Genomic DNA, 23276 nt, shown 5'->3' on the forward strand with positions numbered 1-23276 from the left:
TCTGGGTGCGGTGGCACCGGGCGCGGGATATCCCCCCGGGTCCCACGCCCTGGCCTCTGGTGGGCAACTTTGGCCACGTGTTACTGCCGCCCTTCCTGCGGCGACAGGGCTGGGTGAGCCACACTGCGAGGGCCGCAGGGATGGACCCCACGACCCAGGCCCCGCAGGTGATCCTGGCAAAACTGGCTCGTGTGTACGGCAACATCTTCAGTTTCTTCATCGGCCACTACCTGGTGGTGGTGCTCAACGACTTCCACAGCGTGCGCGAGGCGTTGGTACAGCAGGCGGAGGTCTTCAGCGACCGCCCGAGGGTGCCCCTCATTTCCATGTTAACCAAGGAGAAGGGTGAGCAGGTCCCCTTGCCGCCGGGACCTGGGGTAGGGGTGAGGGGTCAAGGGTGTGTTTAGATGGCATTCCTGCGGCAGATGGGGCTCCAGGTGCGCCCAAACGGTGATGCATCGAGCCCCTTCCTGCCACATGCACACAACCCGTCGCACACCTGCATCCTGTGGGGGCAGCGGCCCTTCTACCATCCTGGGTCTTTAAGATTCTGCCAAGTTTGAGGGATGCATGGCTGTTAAGATTCCAAGATCAAAAGTAGGAAACCCATGGGGAAGTTGAGTGAAGGGGGGAGGATCACAAGTTGTGTGATCCCAAAGTTTAAAACCTTTGGCCTTGTTAGGAGGGGAGAATAGCTGGGCGTGGTGCCACACGCTTGTAATGCCAGAGAAGCTGAGGAAGGAGGATACCAAGTTCGTGGCCAGCCTCAGCAGCTTAGCAAGACCGTGCCTCCTCTCAAAATAAAAAGGACTGGAGATGTACTTCAGTGGTAAATAAAACACCCTTGGGTTAAAAATAAAAAATAAAAAAGGATATTCTTTTCACTTTATGAGTTTTGAGGGCAGAAGTTTAAGCAGAATTATTTTCCCTTAGCATGTCCAGAAAACACTCTCAGAGTCTGTTAGCAAATCTAATGCTTTGATTCATAGCATGTTTGATTCCTGTTTATGGGAATCTATATAGCTCAGTTTTGTAGTTCAGAAAATATGATGTCTGTTGCAGTGGAATAGAGTGTCCTCTTACCTCTCCTTTACCCCCCATCCCCTCCAACACACACCTTTGTTTTTTGTTTTGTTTTGTTTTGTTTGTTTTTTTTCAATCACTCTTCTCTTTTGCCTTATTGGCTGGTAGGTCCCAAACTTCTTTGTCTCAGTCACTCTTACCCACCAGTCAGTGTCAATTTTAAAAAATTTTCCTCCTGCTTCCTGTACCCCACTATCAAGTGGTTAGGCCCCCTTGTTAGAAGCAATTTCATTGCTCTTATAGTTTTCCTTCACTGACTTACCAAAATGGAGACTACATAATTTTGTAACCTTGGTCCTGCATGTAGGGCTTCATCACTGGGCTGACATGTAGGAGAACAGAGCTATTGCTGTCTGGCACCTGTAGGAGCTCAACAAGTATTTAAGTAAATGAACTGGCATTCCCTGTCTGTGGCAGGAAGAGATTCTGGGGTTTTTTTAGGAGCTGATAACACCAGAGTTTTATATCAAGATTTTAAACAATTGTAATTACCATAATACCTTAATTGTGCCCCTGAAAACAAGTTAGACCTCGCCCTCTCTGTGTCTTCACACATGCAGCTGCTTCTACTTGGGATTCTCCTGATCTTGGTGACTGCTTGGACAAATCCTACCTGCTTTTCTTTTTAAATACTGGTGAAAGACACATAAAATTTACCATCCTAACCATTTTTAAGTGCACAGTTTAGTGGTATCAAGTATATCCACATTACTGTGAAATCTGCCATCCATCCACAGAACTCTTTTTTACTTCTTTCTCAGAACCCATTCCCCTTCCTTGGTCCAGCCTCTTGTTACTACCATTCTCTCTCTCTCTCTTTTTTTTTTTTTGGTACTGGGGATTGAATCCAGGGTACTTAACTACTGAGCCACATCCCCAGCCCTTAGACAGGGTCTCTCTGAGTTGCTTAGTGCCTTTTTAAATCACTGAGGCTGGCTTTGAACTCACTATCCTCCTGCCTCAGCCTCCCAAGTTGCTGGGATTACAGGCATGTGCCACTGTGCCCGTCTCCTTTTTGTCTCTGTATATTTCATTACTCTACATATCATATAAACAGAATCATACATTTTTCCTTTTGCAGCTAAAAATTTGCACTTGGTATAATTTTTAAGGCTCATACATATTGTTGTATATATGAGAATTGCCCTCTGAAAACTAAATAATATTCCATTGTATGTATATGCCATATTTTGTTTATCCATTCATCCACTGATGAACTCTTGGGGTTCGTCCACCTTTTGGCTACTATGAATAATGCAGCTGTGAACATGGGTGTGCAAATATCTGTTTGAATTAGTGCTTTCAGTTCTTTGGGGCATACATCTAGAATTGGAATTGTTTGATCATATGATTCTATTTAATTTTTTGAGGACCTACCATACCATTTTTCACAGTAGCTGCACATTTTACATTCCCACCAGCCAGGCACAAGTGTTCCAATTTCTCCATATCATTGATACTTATTTTCTTTTTTTCATACCTACTTTTGAGACTGTGTTTCAATATTACATCTTTAATACTGTGTTCTCTGACATGCTTCCCTGTCCCTAGGTAGAGATGAGCTTCCCTTTTCTCTATGACCACAGTTTCCTTTTAAGACCCATCCCATGCCCCTCCAGTCAATCCACAAACCTTGTTCATTCCAACTGTAGAATAAAGGGTACTGCACCTGCCTTTTTCCCTCCCCTCTGTCAGAATCCAAGCTATCATTATTTCTCATCTGATACTTCAAAAGCTTCCCGACTAGGCTACTTGTTTCCATGCTGTTCTTTTTCCATACTGCAGCTAAAATTATTATGTGCGTGTGTATTTGTTGTAGATGAATACACAAATACCTTCATTTTTAAATCTTTTTATATTTGTTCTAATTATTTATTCATGACAGTAGTCATTATTTTATTCATTTATTTTTATGTGGTGCTGAGGATCGAACCCAGGGCCTCACACATGCTAGGCAAGCACTCCGCCACTGAGCTACAGCCCCAGCCCCCAGAATGATCTTTTTAAAAATCATGAAACCACATCTCTTTCCAGCCAAAGCTAATTTTCTCCCAGTTCTATACTTGACCTACTATGCCTTGTAGAATCTGGCTTCCGCCTGCCTTTTTGACTTTTATCTCTTTCTTTTTATTGTCCATTTACAGATACTTATTGACTTATGATTGGTAACATTCTGGTAGACACATTGTAAGTTGAAAATATCATAAGTCAAAAATGCATTTACTACAACATCATAGCTAAGCAACGCAGCACACTGTAGAGTCTTGGTCATCCGCCCTCCTGAGCACATGGCTGACTGGGAGCTGCAGCTCATCGCTGCTGCCCAGGATCTTCACGGTATCATACTGCACATTGCCAGTGTAGAAGAAGGTAAAAGTTCAGGGACTGGGAGTGTAACTTCGTGGAAGAGTGCATTCTTTGCATGTACAAGGCCCTGGGTTCAACACCTAGCATGCACACACACACACACACACACACACACACACACACGATTTTCAAAGTATAGTTTTATCTGAATGCCCATTGCTTCTGCACCATCATAAGACAAACCACAGTAAGTCAGGTACCATCTGTGCTTGTACATGGCAGCCTGGCCTTCCTAAGCACATTCCTGCCAAGCCTGTGCCAACCCAGGCTACTGCATTTGTTATCCTCAGCATCAGAATATCTTCACTTGACTGACTGCTTCCTATCCCTCACACCTCTCAGGCCAATTGCCACTTTTCAGTTTCGTTTTAGTCACTTCCTTTATTTATACATACCACCCTTTATTTTCTCTCATTCGTGTATCACTCATTACAAACTTTAAAAGTATTTAGTCTATTCCACCCCCATTCACCACTGGAATGTTTATGTAGAGGGCAAAGGTTTTGTTCCTCTTGTTAACCACTGGGACTCACTGCTTGGTATAGAGAGGTAATCAAAAATGAACGAAGCATACAAACATCTGTTGATACACTCATCACACTATGTTGTAATTGGTGTTGTGTGTCTATTTCTTTCCCTGGATTTCTTAAAATAGGAAGTCAGTTTTCTTCTTTCAGATCCTAATAGTTTTGTGCCCAGCTCTTAACAAAACAGTTTGTCACGGTGCTGTTTGGTTAAAATCTATGATAAGGGTAATTTCTAAGCATTACTTGGATCACTGCTTTGTTTAGGGAAAGAGTTGGGAGCCTAGGGAAGTACTTCAGCTACAGCATGCATTCCTCCAAAAGACAGGAGTTTGTAGGCAATGCTGCTCTGGTGGATATGTGCTGAGTGAATGCTGTGAAAGATTTAATGATAGAAATTTGTGTGGCTGGTGAAAATATCTGATGAGATAATGCAAAGGGAGGACCATATGATACAAAGATGCTTGTGGACCTAACTTGGAACAGAGAAAGATCATTTGAATAAGAAAATGTAGACAGTGAAGAAACTTTTTCAAGAGTGAAGTGGAGGGCTGGGGCTGTACTCACTGGTGGAGCACTTGCCTATCATGTGTGAGGCACTGGGTTTGATCCTCAGCACCAAATAAATAAATAAAGTTAAAAAAAAAAGAGTGAAGTGTCAACAAAATAAAATGATAAATTGCCCAGAAACTAAGATGTGTAGATCAAAATAGAAAATAAATGACATTAGGACTAAGAGGCCAATAACATTATTAAATATATGTGACATTTTGAGAGAATTTGCTGCTAAAGTTGGTGAAACTAGCAGAGAAGGGGATGTGTCATAAACAGGATGTATAAATAGTTGACTCAGCACTTGCAAGAAAGTTCTAGAATGTGAGGTGATATTTATTATATTTTTTTTCTGTTCAAAATTAGACCAGTTGACTAGACATGATTAGACAGCTCAATAGCCCACGAAGATATTCTGTATTAGCTGTGTCTCTCACTATGATTAATCTACCAGATTCTTTTCCTGCCCAAGAAAAGAAAAAGAAGTTACAAAATGAAAGCCAAGGATAGCAAAGCAGTGCTTCACTTTGAGGGTGGTTGTTTCTTCAATGTGCATGTCACATTTTATTATTAGTTATTTAAAATATAAAATTCAGTAAGCAATATAAATTTGTTCATTCTCTGCTCAGATTTGCTCAGATTCTTTTTTAATTTGTTCTAAGTATTTATACATTACACTAGAATGCACTTGGACACATCATACAAAAATGGAGTATAACTTCTCCTCCTGGTTGTACATGATGTGGAAGCATATTGGTCGTGTGGTCACATATGCACATAATGCACATAATGTCTAATTCATTCTAGTATCATTCCTACCCCATACCCCCTCCCCTCACTTCACCTCCCCTTCCTTCACTCCCCTCTGCCTAATCCAAAATATTTCTATTCTTCCCAATTGCACCTCCCTCTATTGTGAATTAGCATCCACATGTCAGAGAAAACATTCAGCCTTTGTTTATTTAGGATTGGCTTATTTTACTTAACATGATATTATCTGGCTCTATCCATTTACCAGCAAATGCCATGATTTCATTATCTTTAAGGCTGAGTAATATTCTATTACATGTATATATACCATATTTCCTTTATCCATTCATCTGTTGAAGGGCATGGAAGGGCACCTAGGTTGGTTCCATAGTTTAGCTATTGTGAGTTGAGCTGCTATAAACATTAATGTGGCTGTGTTCCTGTTGTATGCTGATTTTGAGTCCTTTGGGTATAAACCAAGGAGTGGGATAGCTGGGTCAAATGGTGGTTCCATTCCAAGTTTTCCGAGGAGTCTCCATACTGCTTTCCATATGGTTGCACCAATTTGGAGTCCCACCAGCAATATATGAGTGTGCCTTTTTCCCATATTCTTGCTTTTAGCCTGCCACCAGCACAGGCTTCATAAGTGAAGGTTCGGCTACATGAGAAATCCAAAAGGGAGTCTGAATTAAAGACACAGACTCTAATTACCTTTAAACCAGCTCCAGGACGGCTTCTCGTACCCCCAGCCTCAAGCCACCTGTTAGAGTAGCGAGGTTTACTGAAGAGGCTAGCGAGAAAGAGAGAGAGAACACACCAGGGAGTGGAGTTTTATTGGGGAACAAAAAATTCTGAGGAAAATCCCATCCAATGAAAATTAGGGGGGCAGCATCCCAAGGTCAGGTGAGACGATTGGGTCTTAGGGGTAGTGGCCAGATACACCTCCACACGGACAAGCCCTTGGACCTGAGAAGGGTGGGGAAAGCTCTGGACACAAAGATGTCTCTGAGCAAGCGCCTCTCACCCAGCCAGGGAGGTAACTCAAATCATGTGCGAGGATGGCCTCCCAAACTTGCCAACATTTATTGTTGCTTATATTCTTGATAATTGCCATTCTGACTGGAGCGAGAAGAAATCTTAGGGGTTTTTGTTTGTTTGTTTTTGTTTTTTGGTGTGGGGCTTGAATTCAGGGACACTCAACCACTCATCCCCAGCTCAATTTTGTATTTTATTTAGAGACAGGGTCTCCCTGAATTGCTTAGTGCCTTGCTGTTGCTGAGGCTGGCTTTGAACCCATGATCCTCCTGCCTCAGCCTCCCAAGCCACTGGGGTTACAGGCATGTACCACTGCACCCAGCTCTTAGAGTAGTTTTGATTTGCATTTCTCTAATTGCTAGAGATGTTGAACATTTTTTTTCACATATTTGTTGATCAATTGTATTTCTTCTGTGAAGTAAGTGTCTGTTCAGTTCCTTAGCCCATTTAGCTTTTTTTTAAATTTAATTTTATTTTTTTTTTTAGCTTACATACACTGGATACTTAAAGTATCTTTCTACCTCTAGCCTTTTACTTAAAAATATTATGTTTAATCCATTTTTTGCAGTATTAAAGTAAGTGGAATACACAAAATGGTCTCTATTTTACTGCTGATAGAAATTGGTACTTTTCATTTTTTCACTCTTGTAAGCATGCTGCCACACATATTTGTGAGGCACTGATTGTGAAGGTGGAAAATGAAATATTCATTTGATGGTTGAAAACTTTGGCTCAGACAACATCACTGACAAAAATGGAGGAAAGCACTTAATATATTAAGAAAGTGCTAGAGGCTTGGAACAAGAGCCCAAGCAAATTGCCAAAACCATAAAAATGGAAGGCAAAGGAGATTTTGAAAATTTTCAAAAAATAAGGAACATATTACTCAGTATTGAATACCTCAAAGAAGGACAAGATGCAAAGTGAAATTACGAAGTGAAGATGAATAGAAAATAAAATTTCATCTGGGTAATTTGAAAATTAATAAGGAAAATAAGTTGCTGAATGTGCAGAATAGTTGTCTGCTACTTGTAGAAAGAGGGCCTGGATTCCACTAATAGGAGCACCCCTGTGACCCTGCAGAAGGAACCACTAAGTGTCATCAGCAGAGAGCACTCTCTCTGTTCCACTAGGTAGAAAATGCACATGTGGTCAATGTAGAATTGTATGTCTAATATATTTTAAGTATTTCATTATTATAATAATAAATGCTTGTTATTGGAAAATAAGACCTGGGGAAGAAAAAAGTTAAAAATTATCTATGGTTAACATTATGTTGAGATAGTCATTATTGATTTTTTATGTATTACTTTCCAGTCTTGTTTGTATTTGTACATATATTTTAAAAATATATTTGCCTACTCAAAATGGAATCATACTCTTCCTAATCTTTAACATTTCTTCTATCTCTGAAAGTATTATGAGCATATTTCCATATTATTAAATATCTCCTATAAAATTATTCAGAGCTGTGTTGTACCCCTTGAGAGGATGTATTGAACTCCATTTAGCCTGTTCTTTATTCGGTTGGAGGTGGGGTTTTGTGCTACAGCTGCCTGGCCACCTGTTCCAACCATGAGGCTACCCACTTCTGAGGAACTTTTTATCTGTACCCTTGGTTCTCGTTCTCTTTAACTGTGGTGGGAATGGGAGATGCCGTAACTTAACCTGAGCTCATGTCCCTAACCACAGCATTAGTTGAGGGACAGATTGATTAAAAGATGGATTGATCAGGATATTTCATCTCTTTCTAACAGTGGTTAGTCTGGTGCAGAACTCTGAAATTCACAGCTGTAGTTTTTTGTTTGTTTGGAGGGAGGGAGGGAGAAGTTCTTTTTAGTTATACATGACAGTAGAATTCATTTTGATAAAATTATACAAGCATGGAATATATCTTATTCTAACTAGGACCCCATTCTTGTGGGTATATATGATGGTAGGGTTCACTTGGGAATTTTCATATATGTACATAGGAAAATTATATCAAATTCCCATTGTACTGTCTTTCCTAATCTTATCCCCACTCCCCTCACTTCATTCTCCTTTGTCTAATCTACTGAACTTCTTTTCTTCCCTTCTCTGCCCCCCTTTTTGTGGTTTATCTTTCACATATCAGTGAAAACATTCAACCTCTGGTTATTTAGGATTGGCTTATTTCACTTGGCATGATAGTCTCTAGATCCATCCATTTACTGGCAAACGTCATAAAGTCATTCTTTTTATAACTTGAGTAGTATTCCATTGTGTGTGTGTGTGTGTGTGTGTGTGTATCACAATTTCTTTATCCATTCAGCTGTTGAAGGGCACCTAGCTTGGCTCCAGAGCTTAGTTCTGTCCTCACATAGTTTTGGGATAAGAATTTGTATTCATAGTTGAGTCTGGACACCTTGAGCCATGAAGTAAATAGTGTCCCAAATTGGTATCACCATGGGATACCTGACTGAAGCATTTGAATCCTTCCCCCGAATTTTTCAATGAAAACAGAGGGCTTGGGTTGGGGATATCACTCAGTTGGTAGACTGCTTGCCTTGCATTCACTAGGCCCTGGGTTCAATCCCCAGCACCACAAAAAAAAAAAAAAAAAAAAAAAAAAAGAAAGAAAGAAAGAAAGAAAAGAAAAAGGAAATAGAGGGCTTTACTTTGGTTGTGAGACTGGGAAAAAAGTAATCTCAAGGGATCACCTGTTTCAAGGAAAATCTGGTTTGAAGTTGGAAGGCAGGAAACTTCAAGAGAAGGGAAAGGTGGAAAGGGTTCTGAGGTGGCAGTACCCTCCCTTCCTGGGTCCTAGTTTTATGGCCTCATTGGTCTTTCTGGTAAACCAGTGTGTTTTTTCATTCTTGACCAAGAGTCCTGATTTTTGGCTTTGGAGTCATTTTTATTTTTTAACATTATTATCCTGCTGCAAATGATGTTTTTGTCTACATCTATAATTACCATTGTTTTTCAGCCCTAAGAAAAAAGATGTCAACAACTGCAAGATGTGGCTGACCCTCTGCCAAACACTCCAAAGATGAAAAGCCACTCTGGCTGTCTGTCCTGCAGAGCTTGTGATCCTGAGGCCATTGATTCCCATCCCTGCCTCTCACCTTGGGCCTTCTCAGCCACCACCTCCCTGGTCCCCTCTTGTCTGTTGAACTTTGTTGCCATCCGCTTGTCATAAAAAATGTCCAGTTCTCAATCTTAGCCTCTGTTGAGACATTTCCTCCACTTCCTTATTTTATTGAAAATGTTATTAAAATTAGGCTGAAAAGCAAGTCTCATCAAATGTCAAAAATCAGTATTAAAAGCAAACAGCAACAAAAACAGCAACAAAAAACAGTGGAAGACAGATTACCTCAGGTAGCCATTAAGGCTTGTAGAAAAAATTATTTATTCTCAGTGATAAAAATACCTGCAAATGGAGCTAGTGGCTCAGCGATAGAGCGCTCGCCTAGCACGTGCGAGACCCTGGGTTTAATCCTCAGCACCCCATAAAAATAAATAAATAAAATAAAGGTATTGTGTCCAACTACAACTAAAAAGTATCTATTTTTTAAAAAGCTTCAAATGATAATTGTGCATTGCAGCTAAAGTGGTACCCAGAGATAAATGCAGAGCTTAAAATTATTGCTTGACATAGTGGCGCATACCTGTAATCCCAGTAGCTTGTGGGGCTGAGGCAGGAGGATCACAAGTTCAAAGCCAGCCTCAGCAAAAGTGAGGCACTAAGCAACTCAGTGAGACTCTGTCTCTAAATAAAATAAAATAAAAAAATAGGGCTGGGGATGTGGCTCAGTGATTGAGTGCCCCTGAGTTCAATCCCCAGGACCAAAAAAACCAAAAACATTGATTGAGGACGGGGCGGTCTGAAAATTAATGAGTTAGAGACCAACTTTATGTACTATAAAAAGAAAAGAGGAACAAGTCATTTTAATTTTAGACAAATGCTTTTAGAAAGCCTACACCCTGGCTCATTTCAGGAGGTCAATATATCTAGAAAAGTACAGCATAAAACAAGGAACTTATAGGCCATTTTCCTTTATGAGCTTTTTTTAAAAAAAAAAAAATAAGAAAATACTTCAGCAATGTTTTGTTTTTAAAAAGCTTTAAAACATCTTAACCAAATTTAGATTTATCCTTGGATTGAAAGCAAGTCCAACAATCATAAAGAAGTCAATTAAACTTCTTTAAATTAACCTATAAATGCATTTTCAATAAAAATCCCAAAAGCTTTCTTACAGAGCAGACAAGCAGGTTTTAAAGGTTTTATGAAAGAGTAAAAAGGCAAGAATAACCCAAAATAATTTTGAAGAACAAGGTTTTGAGGGAGGAGAGGGGACTTCCTTATTAGATTTAATACATATTATAAAATAAATGATTAAGATAATATGGTTGGGACTGGGTTGTGGCTCAGTGGTAGAGTGTTCTCCTAGCACTCGTGAGGCACTGGGTTTGATCCTTAGCACCACATAAAAATGAAATAAAGATATGTGTCCACCTACAACTAAGAAAATAAATATTAAAAAAAAGATAATATGCTTTATCTTGGGTGTGGTGATGCATGCCTATAATCCCAGCAACTTGGGAGGCTGAGGCAGGAGGTTCTCAAGTTCAAAGCCAGCCTCAACAATTTAGCAAGTTCCTAAGCAACTCAGCAAGATCCTGTGTCTAAATAAAATACAAAAAAGGGCTGGGGATATGGTTCAGTGGTTAATTGCCCCTGGGTTCAATTCTTAGTATAATAATAATGATAATAATAATAATAATAATAATAATAATAATAATAAGCTTTAAACAGTGATAAGTAGAACAATGTAGCAGAATAGAAAACCTATAAACTGATGTTTTAGTCAGTGTTGTTGTCAATGTGACCAAAATATCTTACAAGAACAGCTTGGGGGTGGGGAGAGTTGTTTGGGGCTCAGGGTTTCAGAGGCCTCAGTCCATGAAGCACACATCATGGAGGAAGGACCCAGTGAGGAAACACTGCACAGCTCATGTCAGCCTCAGGAATCAGAGAGTGGGAGAAGGGTGAGGGGAGAGGGAGAGGTTAGGAGTGAAGGGAAAGGGATGCAGGAAGAAAAACCCTCCAGGACACACCAGTGACCCACCTCCTCCAGCCACGCCCCACCTGCCTACAGTTACCACCTACTCAGCCCATGCGATCTAGGATGGACTGATTAGGTCACAACTCTCTTAATCCAATTATTTCAACTCTGGATATTCCTGTATTAACACAGGAGCTTTTGGGGGACACCTCAAATCTAAACTATAAGAACCAGTGTGTAGGAAACCCGACAGAGGCAGCGTTACAGATGCCAGGGGTGAGAGAGGTGTTAAATGAATTGTGCTTGAACAGTGGAGCATCTGCATGGAGGAAAAAAGGTTTAGTTTTATGCTTAGGTAGAAACACCTAACATGATTATAATTCCAGGCAGAGAGAATTGAACATAAAAAAAGCTGAATTTTAAATTTTATAAGAAAATAGTGTCTCTCTGAGCTCATGGCAGGAAGATATTTCTAAAGTAAGGTATAAAGCACGTATCATAAAGAAAAAGATTGATAAATGCAAGAGTGAATCTTTCTGTTTGTCAAATACCGTAAGTGGGGGGGTGAGCAGGTGGTGAGAGATCTGCCGTGCACCTAGAATTTATAAGAAGAAAATTGTACAGTTGATCAGCGTAAACCCATAGAATAAGAAGCCAAAATAGGCTGGTAACCATATGAAAAGCTGCGCTGAGCCACAGTTAACCCTCAGAGACATGCAAATAGAAATCATGAGGTATATCTCAGTCCTCCCATTGGCAAAAATAATAATGTTGACAAATATCAAGTAATGGCAACTTGGCAACTATTTGGAACAAATGAGAATGCTCATATACTTCTGGTGGGTACATTTTTGGTATGCTCTCACTTTGGAGAGTAACTTAGCAATGTCTACTCATGTCAAAGATGTCCGTACTTTATGACATCCATCAAGTCTTAGCACTGTCTTCCAAGTTCAGAGGAAGTGCCATAGTGTAGAATAAGTACATTTTCAGACACACAAATTGTTAGAAACTGGCCTTCCATGCATCCTTTCTTGGAACTACTAGAGAAAGTACTTCAGCAAAATTTGGGAGTAAAACAAGAAAGAGGAAGACATAGGAACCAGGAAATGATTCCGACACCGAAGACTCCTAAGGGAATCCCCAAGTGATGACGGGAAGCCTAGGGATCAGCCACTTCAGAGTTGTGAACACATTTGGAAGAGTCCAGGAAGGAACACGGGATAGACAGACCATCTGATTTATTTGACCACATGGATGCTTACCATTGAAAGGCATTTTATAAAAGTATTAAAGAGTATGAGAAGACTTAATCACCGAGCAGGGTCTGTATTTCATTCTCAACTGTACCTGGCATCCTATTTCCTAGCACAGAGTAAGCATTCAGAAATGATATGGGAAGGACGAAGAACTGGCTGAAATGATAAAGCACACCATGAAAACCAGGAGGATAAAACAGGTGACAGGAAACGGGAAATATTTGAGAACAACTGATACATCTGGGAATAATATTGTTGGGTTTGATGGTGGGAGATGAGCAAGTGAGAATCAAATAATCAAGTATTTGTAATGAACTTAATGAGTGCAGATGTTTTTAAAAGAGGGATGTTACCCAATAGCTAAACTATGGAACCAACCTTGGTGCCCTTCAACAGATGAATGAATAAAGAAACTGTGGTATATATATGCAATGAAATATTACTGAACCTTAAAGAAGAATGAAATTATGGCATTTTCTGGTAGATGGATGAAACTGGAGAATATTGTGCTAAGAGAAATAATATATGTACTTTATAACTCCATCAATCAAGTCTTAGCATGGTCTTCCAATTTCAGAGGAAGTGCAATGGTGGAATAAATACATTTTCAGGCATGCAAATTGTTAGAATAAGAAGCTAGAAGAGGCCAAAAATTATATGAAAAAACTAAAGGCCACTTATTTTCTCTGGTATACAGATGGTAATTCATAATAAAGTGTGGGTAAAATAGAGGTATTTTGGACTAGACAGGGAAGTGAAGGGAGGGGAGCAGGTATGGATGTAGGAAGGATAGTAGAATGAATCAGACAGTATTACCCTATGTGCATATACGATTATATGACCTGCATAACTCTACATCATGTACAATCAGACAAATTAGAAGTTACTTCCATATATGTCAAAATGCATTCTACTGTCATGTGTAATTAGAACAAATTTAAAAATATATATTTAAGATAATTATTAAATATTAAAATAAATAAATAAAAGAGGAGTGTTACCAACAACTGATATTTAAGATTACCTGCCAGTTGCAAGATTCTAAACATTGAAGGCTAGTAATTCTAATCCAGTTGTGCTGTTCATTTATTCAGCTAATAATTATCAAGTTCCTCCTGTGTGCCCAGCAGTATTCTAGAAGCTGGGATTTTAATGGTGAACACAATCAGATATAGTCTCTGCCCTCAGGTCCATCTGTTACCATACTTATCCCTCTGTTGCTAATGTTTAGAATGTAGATGATTTGCTCATGGATGTGTCTGCCTTGATATATTTGCTTTTTGTGGGGGTGAGGTATAGGCTATCAGGAATTGAACTCAGGGGCACTCAGTCATTGAGCCACATCCCCAGCCCTATTTTGTATTTTATTTAGAGACAGGATCTCACTGAGTTGCTTAGCACCTCACCATGGCTGAGGCTGGCTTTGAACTCACGATCCTCCTGTCTCAGCCCCCCAAAACCCTGGGATTACAGGTGTGAGCCTCCACACCCAGCTTGGTTTGATAGATTTTCTAAGCATGGATTCACTCTTATGAAATAGAAAGATTTTTAAATGCACATACTAGTTTGGGACATTGAAACTTTGCTCTTCTTGTTACCAAGAAGTATTATCAATAGTAAAATAGCTCTATAGCAAATTCTTCCAGTTGAAGTGGAAGTGATTTTCGTCGTTATGAGAAACATAAACTATCTCAATGACTAAATTTTGTTAGTCATCCTTCTTGACCGGTGGTGGTCTTTATCTGTTTATGAACTTTGCATAAATGCTCTGAAACATGCAGAATATATGCCCCTGCAGGTCCTGTTCAGTCTTGTTGTGCATCCTTCTCTCTCACCTTCCTTTCTTGGGTGTCCTTTTACAGGGGTTGTTTTCGCACCTTATGGCCCAGTCTGGAGACAACAAAGGAAGTTCTCTCATTCCACTCTTCGCCATTTTGGCTTAGGAAAGCTTAGCTTGGAGCCCAAGATTATTGAGGAGTTCAAGTATGTGAAGGAGGAAATGCAAAAGCAGGGAGAAAATCCCTTCAGCCCTTTCCCCATCATCAGCAACGCCGTCTCTAACATCATCTGCTCCTTGTGCTTTGGACGACGCTTTGATTATACCAACAGTGAGTTTAAGAGGATGCTAGATTTCATGTCACGAGGGTTAGAAATCTGCCTCAACAGCCAGCTCCTCCTGATCAACATATGCCCCTGGCTGTATTACCTTCCCTTTGGACCATATAAGGAATTAAGACTAATTGAAAAGGATATAACCACTTTCCTTAAAAAGATCATCAAAGACCATCAAGAGTCTCTGGATGCTGAGAACCCTCAGGACTTCATAGACATGTACCTTCTGCACATGGAGGAAGAGAGGAAAAATAATAGCCACAGTAGTTTTAATGAAGATTACTTATTTTATATCATCGGGGATCTTTTTATTGCTGGGACAGATACTACAACAAACTCTCTGCTGTGGTGCCTGCTGTATATGTCATTGAACCCTGATGTGCAAGGTAACCGATGAATTCTTCATTCATAGCAAAACCAGATTATTGAAATCAGGATTAACAACCTTCAAGCACTAAGCAATATCTTCAGGCTGGATGAGGAAATAAATGCTTGCATCCCATAGGGAGTTGGTGCAAAGTACATGTGAAACCCCGAGTTTGTAGACAGTAGGACTCCTGTCATAACTGCCCCCCCCCCGCTTTAATCTCCACAGGTCTGTTACCTATGAAATGTACAGTGGTAGGACATTTTGGAGCTGAAGGGGATCATAACACTCCTCTGAACCTACTCACCATGGTTTTGAAAAACAGAAGACAGAGGCCTAGAGCGGCTCATGAAAGTAGCACAGCTGGTTGCACCACGTCAGGACCAATAGATAGTGAGCACTGGCAACAGGAAATAGGAGAAAAGGAAAGGGTGGTGCATTAGTTTCTATGCTGCTATAACAGGATATAACCTTTGGTTTTTATTGTTGCTGGTGTCTTTAAAAGAACACAGATTTGTTATCATTTGGTTCTATACATTAGAAGTCTGACATATGTCTCACTGGACTAAATATCAAGATGCTGACAGTTCTTTTCCCAAAGCCCTGGAGGAGAATCCATTTCTTTGCCCTTCCTAGCATTCTTGGCTTGGCTCCCTCCTCCAGTTCACAGCCAGCATGTCACAACTCTGGCCATTCTTTCATAGTCAGATCTCCCTGTGCCTCTGCACTCAACTGGGAAGTCTTTCTGACTTTAAAACCTGTGTCACTTAACCATGAGACGTGTTCTGAGAATGTCTCATTAGGTGCTTTCATCATTGGGCGAGCATCACAGAGCGCACTTAAAACAAGACAGCCACAGTGTCACTAGGCAATATAATCTTATGGACCACTGTCCATGGGTCTGTCGTTGGCTGAAACATCATTATGCAAAATATGGCTGCACTGGTTGGGCACATCCACATAACCCAGGATAGTCTCCCCATCTCTAGGAGCTTAACTTAATCACATCAACATGGTCCCTCTTGTCAGGTACCATGGTTTAGGTATAGTTTGAAGGTGTCCCCCCAGAGGTTTATGTGATGGAAGCTTGGTTCTCAGTGTGCAGAGTTGAGGTGGTGGAACCTGTGAGAAGTGGCACCTAGAGCAAGGTAATGGAGTTGTGGGGCTGCACCCTCTAAGGGATTAATGTGGTTCTCATAGGACAAATTAGTTCCTGCAAGGGTGGGTATTATAAAAAGAGGAGGTTTGCCCCCTGAAACCTTTTGGCTTCCTGTTTGCTGAATGATCTCTCCCTCTCAGATGTGATGCTGCTGTGATGCCATTTACCATGTTGTGATGCAGTTGAGGGGGCCTTTACCAGATACCAAACAGATGGGGCTAACCTGATCTTGGACTTTCAGCCTCCAAAATTCTGAGCTAAATAAGCCTCTTGTCTTTGTAAAGTAACCAGCCTCAGGTATTTTGTTATAGCTACAGAAAATGGAAGAAGATATCATGTAACATGTCATATTTACAAAGTACCAAAGGTAATATTAGGGTATGGATATCTTGGAGGGGCTGTTATTTTTCCTACCATGGGTGGAATTGGTGCAGACCTATATTAATTACTGCTTAATAACAGATCATCCCAAAATTTAGCAGTTTAAAACAATAACTATTTTCTCATGTAGTTTTTGAGGGTAAGGAATCCAGGAACAGCTTGTCTGGGATGATTCTAGTTCAAAGTTTCTCATGGAGTTGCAGTCAAGATGTTGGCTGGGCCCACAGTCGTTTACAGACTTGGCAGGGACTGAAGCACCCACTTCTAAGTTGACAATCCACATGACTGTTGGCTACAGACTACTCTGACCTTTTACATAAGGATACTTAACTTGGCAACTACCTTCCCCCAGAGTGAGTGACTTGAGAGAGTGAGTGGCAAAGACTAATCTCAGAAGTGACCTTCTCCCTTCTCATTGATCACAACTTGTACCAACTTGCTACACAAAGTGTGAGGGGGAATGCACTAGGATAGGGACCCTGTGTTAGTCAGTTTTCTGTTACTGTAACAAAACACCTGAGACAATCAACTTACCAAGAAAAGTTTTATTTTGGCTCATGGTTTCAAAGGTTTCAGTCCATGGTCAGTTGGCTCCATTGCTTTTGGGCCTGTGGCAGAGCAGCATGTCATATAGGGAGCACGTGGTAAAGCAAAGCATACCTCATGGTCAGAATATGAAAGAGAGAAGAAGGGGCAGGATTTCACTACCCTCTTCAAGATCACCCTTAATGAACTAGAACTTCCCACTAGGTACCACTTAAAGTTTCCACCACCTCTTAGTGACACTATGGGGAAAAATCCTTTAATTCATGAGCCTTCAGGGGATATTCCAGATCCCAGTATTTGCAAACCCCATGGAACAGGGTTCACTGGAGACCATCTTGGGCTAACACTATTGCTACAGTCAGCTTAGAGAGTCAAGCTCTTGTTTGCATGAGAGTGTGATTCGGGGTGCTCCTGAATCCAGGTGCTTACTCCTTTGCCCCTTTATCTGTTCTGCTGTCCTCCTTTAAAAGTCCCCGCTAGCAGGTTCAACCTCCTGGGGATAGCTGTCTCCACTGCCCTGCCAGCTAGTCAATCACGTGTAAGTGGTAAAGGAAAGTGTGCATGGGTGCAGGCTCAACTTCTGGTCGATTCTTCCCTTTTTATGCAGAAAAGGTTCATGAAGAAATTGAAAGGGTCATTGGTCCCCATCGACCTCCTTCCCTCACAGACAAGGCCCAGATGCCCTACACAGAAGCCACCATCATGGAGGTGCAGAGGCTAACCGTGGTGGTGCCACTCGCCGTTCCTCATATGACCTCAGAGAAAACAGGCAAGTCCAGGGACTTTCTCCTTTGGATGCCCTTGGGGGGAGCACAGCCCCCAGACCCTGCAGAGCTGGGGTGAGAGGCACGGTGGGCACTGGAATTAGCATTGGCCCTAGATAATGGACTCTCCAGGGGATGTTTCAGCCCTCAGTTGTCCGTCATTAGTTACACTGACATTCCAGCACTAGCTGAGTGTGATTGATAGCTCTCCAGCCTTCAGAGCATTCATGCTTATCCTGGCAAAACAAAGAGTGCCACCATTTCAGTCAGCTGTGTTGGCAGGAAAAAAATTCCAGAATTAACAAAGGCATCTCTAGTCCTCATCGTGGAAGTCAGAAGAGCTGGTGTAAATGTGAAATTAAGGATTTAGCTGGAAATTACCCCACTTCAATGCTTTAAATTCTGCAATCAAAGTATAAATATTAAAGAATCAGAAGGAGCCCCTCTGATTCTAGGGTCTCTCATTTCAACTTCTTATTGACCGTAAAATATGCCCAGTTGGTCACTTCCAGATGTCTTTGAACATCCCTATTAATAAGGAATTTACCTTCTTTAGAGATAGTGCATAATTCAGTGGGCTTGAATGTACTACAAGACAGTTGTAGCAAGCAGTTACTTGTAAATGATGTTGGATCACTTAACCATTTTTTGGTACAAATTAGATACTCTCCAATGTGCATGGTGTCTTTTGGGCATTGGCCCTAGATAATGGACTCTTACAGTGCATACTAACTTGTTAGCTAGTAAGAGCAGGGGCTGACTTTCCTGTATACCCTTTATCTTCACTTACCTTCCTCATCAGATTGATCTGTAGATGTAAAAGACCCTGTAAACAAATATGTTTTATATGATTCTCAGGAATTTGTAATTCTTTGGGAAAGTTCATCTGTGATGCTCTATTGTTTTTGTTTTTGTGTTTTCACTTAATCATAATGTTTTTATGGTTTGACTGAATGCATTAACTCAATATCTATCAGAGTACTTACTGTGTCCCATCTTTGGCTAGATCCTGGGATGGTATGGATAGAAAGATGCCATACTAACATGTACCCTAAAGTTCCTCACAGTTTACTCTCAGCCAATTAAGATGGCAAATATATATATATATATATATATATAACTAGATTTTTTTTTGGTCAGATAGTGGTATTTAGGGAGAACTATTAGTGAACTAATAAGTACGTTGAATAACACTGTGGGCTTTTGTTTGTTTGTTTGCTGTAGTGCTCCAAGGGTACATCATTCCTAAAGGAACATTGATCTTACCCAATTTATGGTCAGTACACAGAGACCCAACCATTTGGGAGAAACCAGAAGACTTCTACCCAGATCGATTTCTGGATGACCAAGGACAACTTTTAAAAAAAGAATTCTTTATTCCATTTGGGATAGGTCAGTCAAACTTTTGTTTTGTTAATGGTATAAGTCTAAAAAGAAGTAGAACTTTGGTCTGGGAGCACAGTAGAATAAGTGCTCTGTTACAGCATGCGTGAATCCCTGGGTTCGATTCCCCAGTTCCACACAAAGGCGGGTGTGGGGGGAGGCAGAACTAAAAACAATCTTTTATTGTTTTATGTTGTTTTAAGAATGCCTCTTTATTGACAAGATAATGTAAGAGGCAAATAATTTAGATAATGCATCTTCTCTAAGTTCATTTCAAATTTTTAAAACAAAATAAGAGCTGGAGGTGTATCACACTGGTAGAACATTTTACTTAGTGTGTGCAAGGCCTTGGGTTCAATCTTAAAAAAGAAAAAAAGAAGGCAGTTGGTTTTTGATCTTTAAATATGCCTTGAAATCTTCCTTTCTGGACTGTCTAGGCTATTGTTTAGGTCCCACGAAACCATTGGAGTTAACTTGTGACCTGTAGGCTGGTGGGTGAGGGGTGTTGTCTAATCTCACCAGGTCCTTTGGGGTTTCCAGATTAGTAATGTGGATCCTTTCTATGGAAAAGGAAGGTTCCAAAGAATCTAATCTGACTTTTCCCCCTTTAATCTTCCAGGTGACAGTAAAGAAAAGACATAAGTACGTGTGGAAAAGACAGGGTAGCTGCCCATTGGATCTGTCTGCGGTTCCTGTCTAGATGATAGGTTTTTATTAGTAGGAGTGAAAGTGTGAACTTGGTATACAAAAATTTTGATTAATATACACCATGGGAGATTTTATGGTATAACTGGCAATTTTAAAACTCTCCCATGTGCATTTAAAGTACTTAACTTAGAGATTTCTTATAAATTTGTACTTGTAGAAATAGTAAAAGGGATGATATTATAATCTTTACTTTTTTTCTGATCTCATTTTTTAGGGAAGCGGGTGTGTATGGGAGAGCAGCTGGCAAAGATGGAATTATTCCTCATGTTTGTGAGCCTGATGCAGACTTTCACATTTGCTTTACCTAAGGATTCTAAGAAGCCCAACCTGACTGGAAGATTTGGTCTAACGTTAGCTCCTTATCCATTTAATATAATCATTTCAAAGAGATGAAGCACACAGATACCTAAAAAAGAGAAGGTAAACAGATACCTAAATATGTGTTCTTCTAAATCTGACTACTGCAATTGACAGTGGGTCCAGCGCCTTAGCGGATCCAATTTAGGCTCAGATAAGAGAACAATAGTTGGAGAGAGGTTAGAGCTCATGGGAGCTTCCATCTTGGAGGATTCCTCAGCAGGATACTTTAGTCACTTTAGTAACACATGTATCTAATTTACCAAGTATCCGATCAGGAAGCAGGAACTCCGGATTTTAGTTGTCATGGCATCCACCTATGAATATATCTTCTCATCCCTCAGTGCCTCTATCATCCATCATGTTACAATGAAGGTAGCAACACTTGCCTTCTCTCTACCTCTCAGCACTAAGGAAGGTCAAATGCCTCATATTTTTCCAATTTGACCAAGTCTAGAGATGAAAATAAGAGGTAGAAGATCTACCTCCCAACTTTTTAAGACCTCCAACAATATGAAAGTGGCATCCAGCCTTGGACACTGTCATCAGAATGGATGTGGGTGTAGGTTAGAGTCCTCTCCTGTTCTCCCTGCCACCAGGCTCTCTATGTCTGATCCTTGAATACTCTCAAACACAAATACAGAAAGGTGTGTTTATTCTTTATTAAAAGAACTACATTGTTTCTTAATAAAGAAGATCCCTCCAGAAGAACAGTTCTCATCCCAGGTGGTAACCCCTTCCAGGGATGTTTGGAAATATATGAGTGCATTTTCTTTCTTTCTTTCTTTCTTTTTTTTTTTTTTTGGTTCATCATGATGATGGATGTCCTGCTCCTGGCCTTCTACTGACATGCAGGATGGGGATGCTGTATGCAAAGTGGTCCTGTGCAATGAAGAGTTGTCCTGCCCAGTATGCTGGTATTTCCTCCAGTGAGGATGTACTTCAAAGAATAACTGGCCCTTTCCTTGATTAATATTCTTTATGTGGAAGAAATCATGATAGAATATGAGCAGCTGTATTTTTGAGCCTTTCCTAATGCTTTGTGTGTGTTTATAGTTGCCACATTAAAAGGGTGCCAGGTTGTAGCTAATAAAGCTGAGGCCTAGTGAACTTAAGGCATCTGGTGAAGAAGTGTCATCCCTTGGCACCACTAGTTCTTGTGATGGAGAGTGCTCTCTGAGCCACTTATCAGTACTACCACCTCTTGAGCCTGTAGCTCGCCCCAGTTAGCTGGGGCCCTTTTCAGCCCAGACTGACTCCTTGAGGCAAGGATGTAGCACTGTTGCTCTCTTTCAGCCCCTTGCCCGGTCCACATGTGAATGAATTTTAAGAAGGTTGCTTAAGGGAATATCCCATCCCATTTGAATGCTATAGGTTGTTTTTTTGTTGCTTAGAGATGATGTTAAAAAATCAGTATGTATTATTTATTAATGTTGGTTTAAGCCAGCTTTTAAAAAATTACTAGACATTTGTTCATTTAAAACAACCATTCTAAACTAACTTAGAATGATGCCTTATGTATTTAAATATAACAGAATGTAAGCTCCCAGCAGCTAGAGACTGGGCCACATCCATGGGCCTCATACTTACTTTCCCCAAGGAGGGAAGGAGTGACTGCTTTTACTCCCATTAGCAAAGAAGGCAAGAAAAGAGCCAAAGATGAAATACTGAACTTGACTCTGTTTTCCAGACCAGTAAAGACACCAGATCTCAGTTACCTCTGACTTCTTGATCTGTCATTAACCACTTTAGGTACTTAGATCTTCTTAGTCCATGAATGGCATTCCAGGGCAATTCTGAACGTGAGGCTGGATTTTTCCTTTGAGCACATTCCTAGGCAGACTCCTGCATGTTCAAGGAGTGAAAATAATTCTGCTTAATAAAAACCCAAGAAAAGATGGAATATTATGTAATCAACTATTGATTTGGTTTGACTCTACATTCTTTGTATTATCTATATACCATTCTTTTGCTTTTTATAAATATAATTAAGCACTTGCAATACAGGTAGATGAAATACAGGCTAATCTTTAGGTGCCTTAAGAATTTTTATTTTTAATAAAAAGAGAAAAGCTAATAGACTAAATGTAGAGGAACTGGAGAGGTTGTACAGATTTTAGACAAGGCAATACTTGTGTAGATTGATTATCCTACACTGCAATGGGACAGTTTGTTCCTGAAATGAAATTCATATGCTTTTTTGAATGGAACTAATAACAGCATTAGCAAATTTCTTACTCTTTATAGATGGATTTTCGGTATTCCTAACCAAAGAGTTTGTTCTGTTTTCCATGACATTGTGTCAGAATCAGAAGTTTATTAAACTTTTAAATACAATGCCTCTAACTGTAGCATTTAAAAAATATCTTTATATGGCACATGACTGAAGGACTGTTGATATTTTTCTCATACACTGACATTCTTCAATTTGACATTTCATGGTTTTTCTGAACTATGAAAGTAATTGTACTCTATTTTATAATTCTGCCTAATATCTAACTTTTAGTCTTCATATTTTATACTTTTGGGTGCATTTATTAAACTTTTTGTTTTTATGGAGACAGTGTCATGTCTGATTTTTTTGTTTTATTTTAATTCCTAACAAAGTTTTGTTTTTACCAAATGGCATGTTAAGAAATGACAGAGGAAACAGACCTTCAAAGAGAGATGGCCGCAATACAGTATTGGCATGGTCTTTAGACAGGAGGGAAATTCTTTTAAAAATATGCCCTCAGAGTAAAGTTAAGTGATTCTATCACAAGATACAGAAAGATAAATAAGGAAGCCCAAGTTTCTCGTATCTCACATCCAAACCCAGCACCATATAAGAGAAAGACAGATCTACAAAGTGGCAGAGTACTGAGTGCTTGTCTCTTGACCTTACCTAGGGAATGTCACCTCA

The 23276-nt window shown here is 40.1% G+C and overlaps 1 protein-coding gene across 1 annotated transcript in view; it reads left to right on the plus strand.

Annotated features, from left to right (window-relative positions):
• The window catches only part of LOC107141375 (cytochrome P450 2U1), a 23195-nt gene extending 262 nt beyond the window's left edge, over positions 1 to 22933 (plus strand). The window contains 6 exon segments of the mRNA XM_015484623.2: positions 1 to 345; positions 14460 to 15095; positions 17770 to 17931; positions 19151 to 19318; positions 20232 to 20437; positions 21230 to 22933. The exon segment at positions 1 to 345 is cut by the window's left edge and continues 28 nt beyond it. Coding sequence (XP_015340109.1) covers positions 1 to 345; positions 14460 to 15095; positions 17770 to 17931; positions 19151 to 19318; positions 20232 to 20410 — 1490 coding nt within the window. The 3' untranslated portion in view covers positions 20411 to 20437; positions 21230 to 22933.
• Positions 22934 to 23276: the final 343 nt, after the last annotated feature.

The sequence above is a fragment of the Marmota marmota genome, unplaced genomic scaffold, assembly GCF_001458135.2.
Source record: "Marmota marmota marmota unplaced genomic scaffold, marMar, whole genome shotgun sequence".
Classification (NCBI taxonomy): Eukaryota; Metazoa; Chordata; class Mammalia; order Rodentia; family Sciuridae; genus Marmota; species Marmota marmota.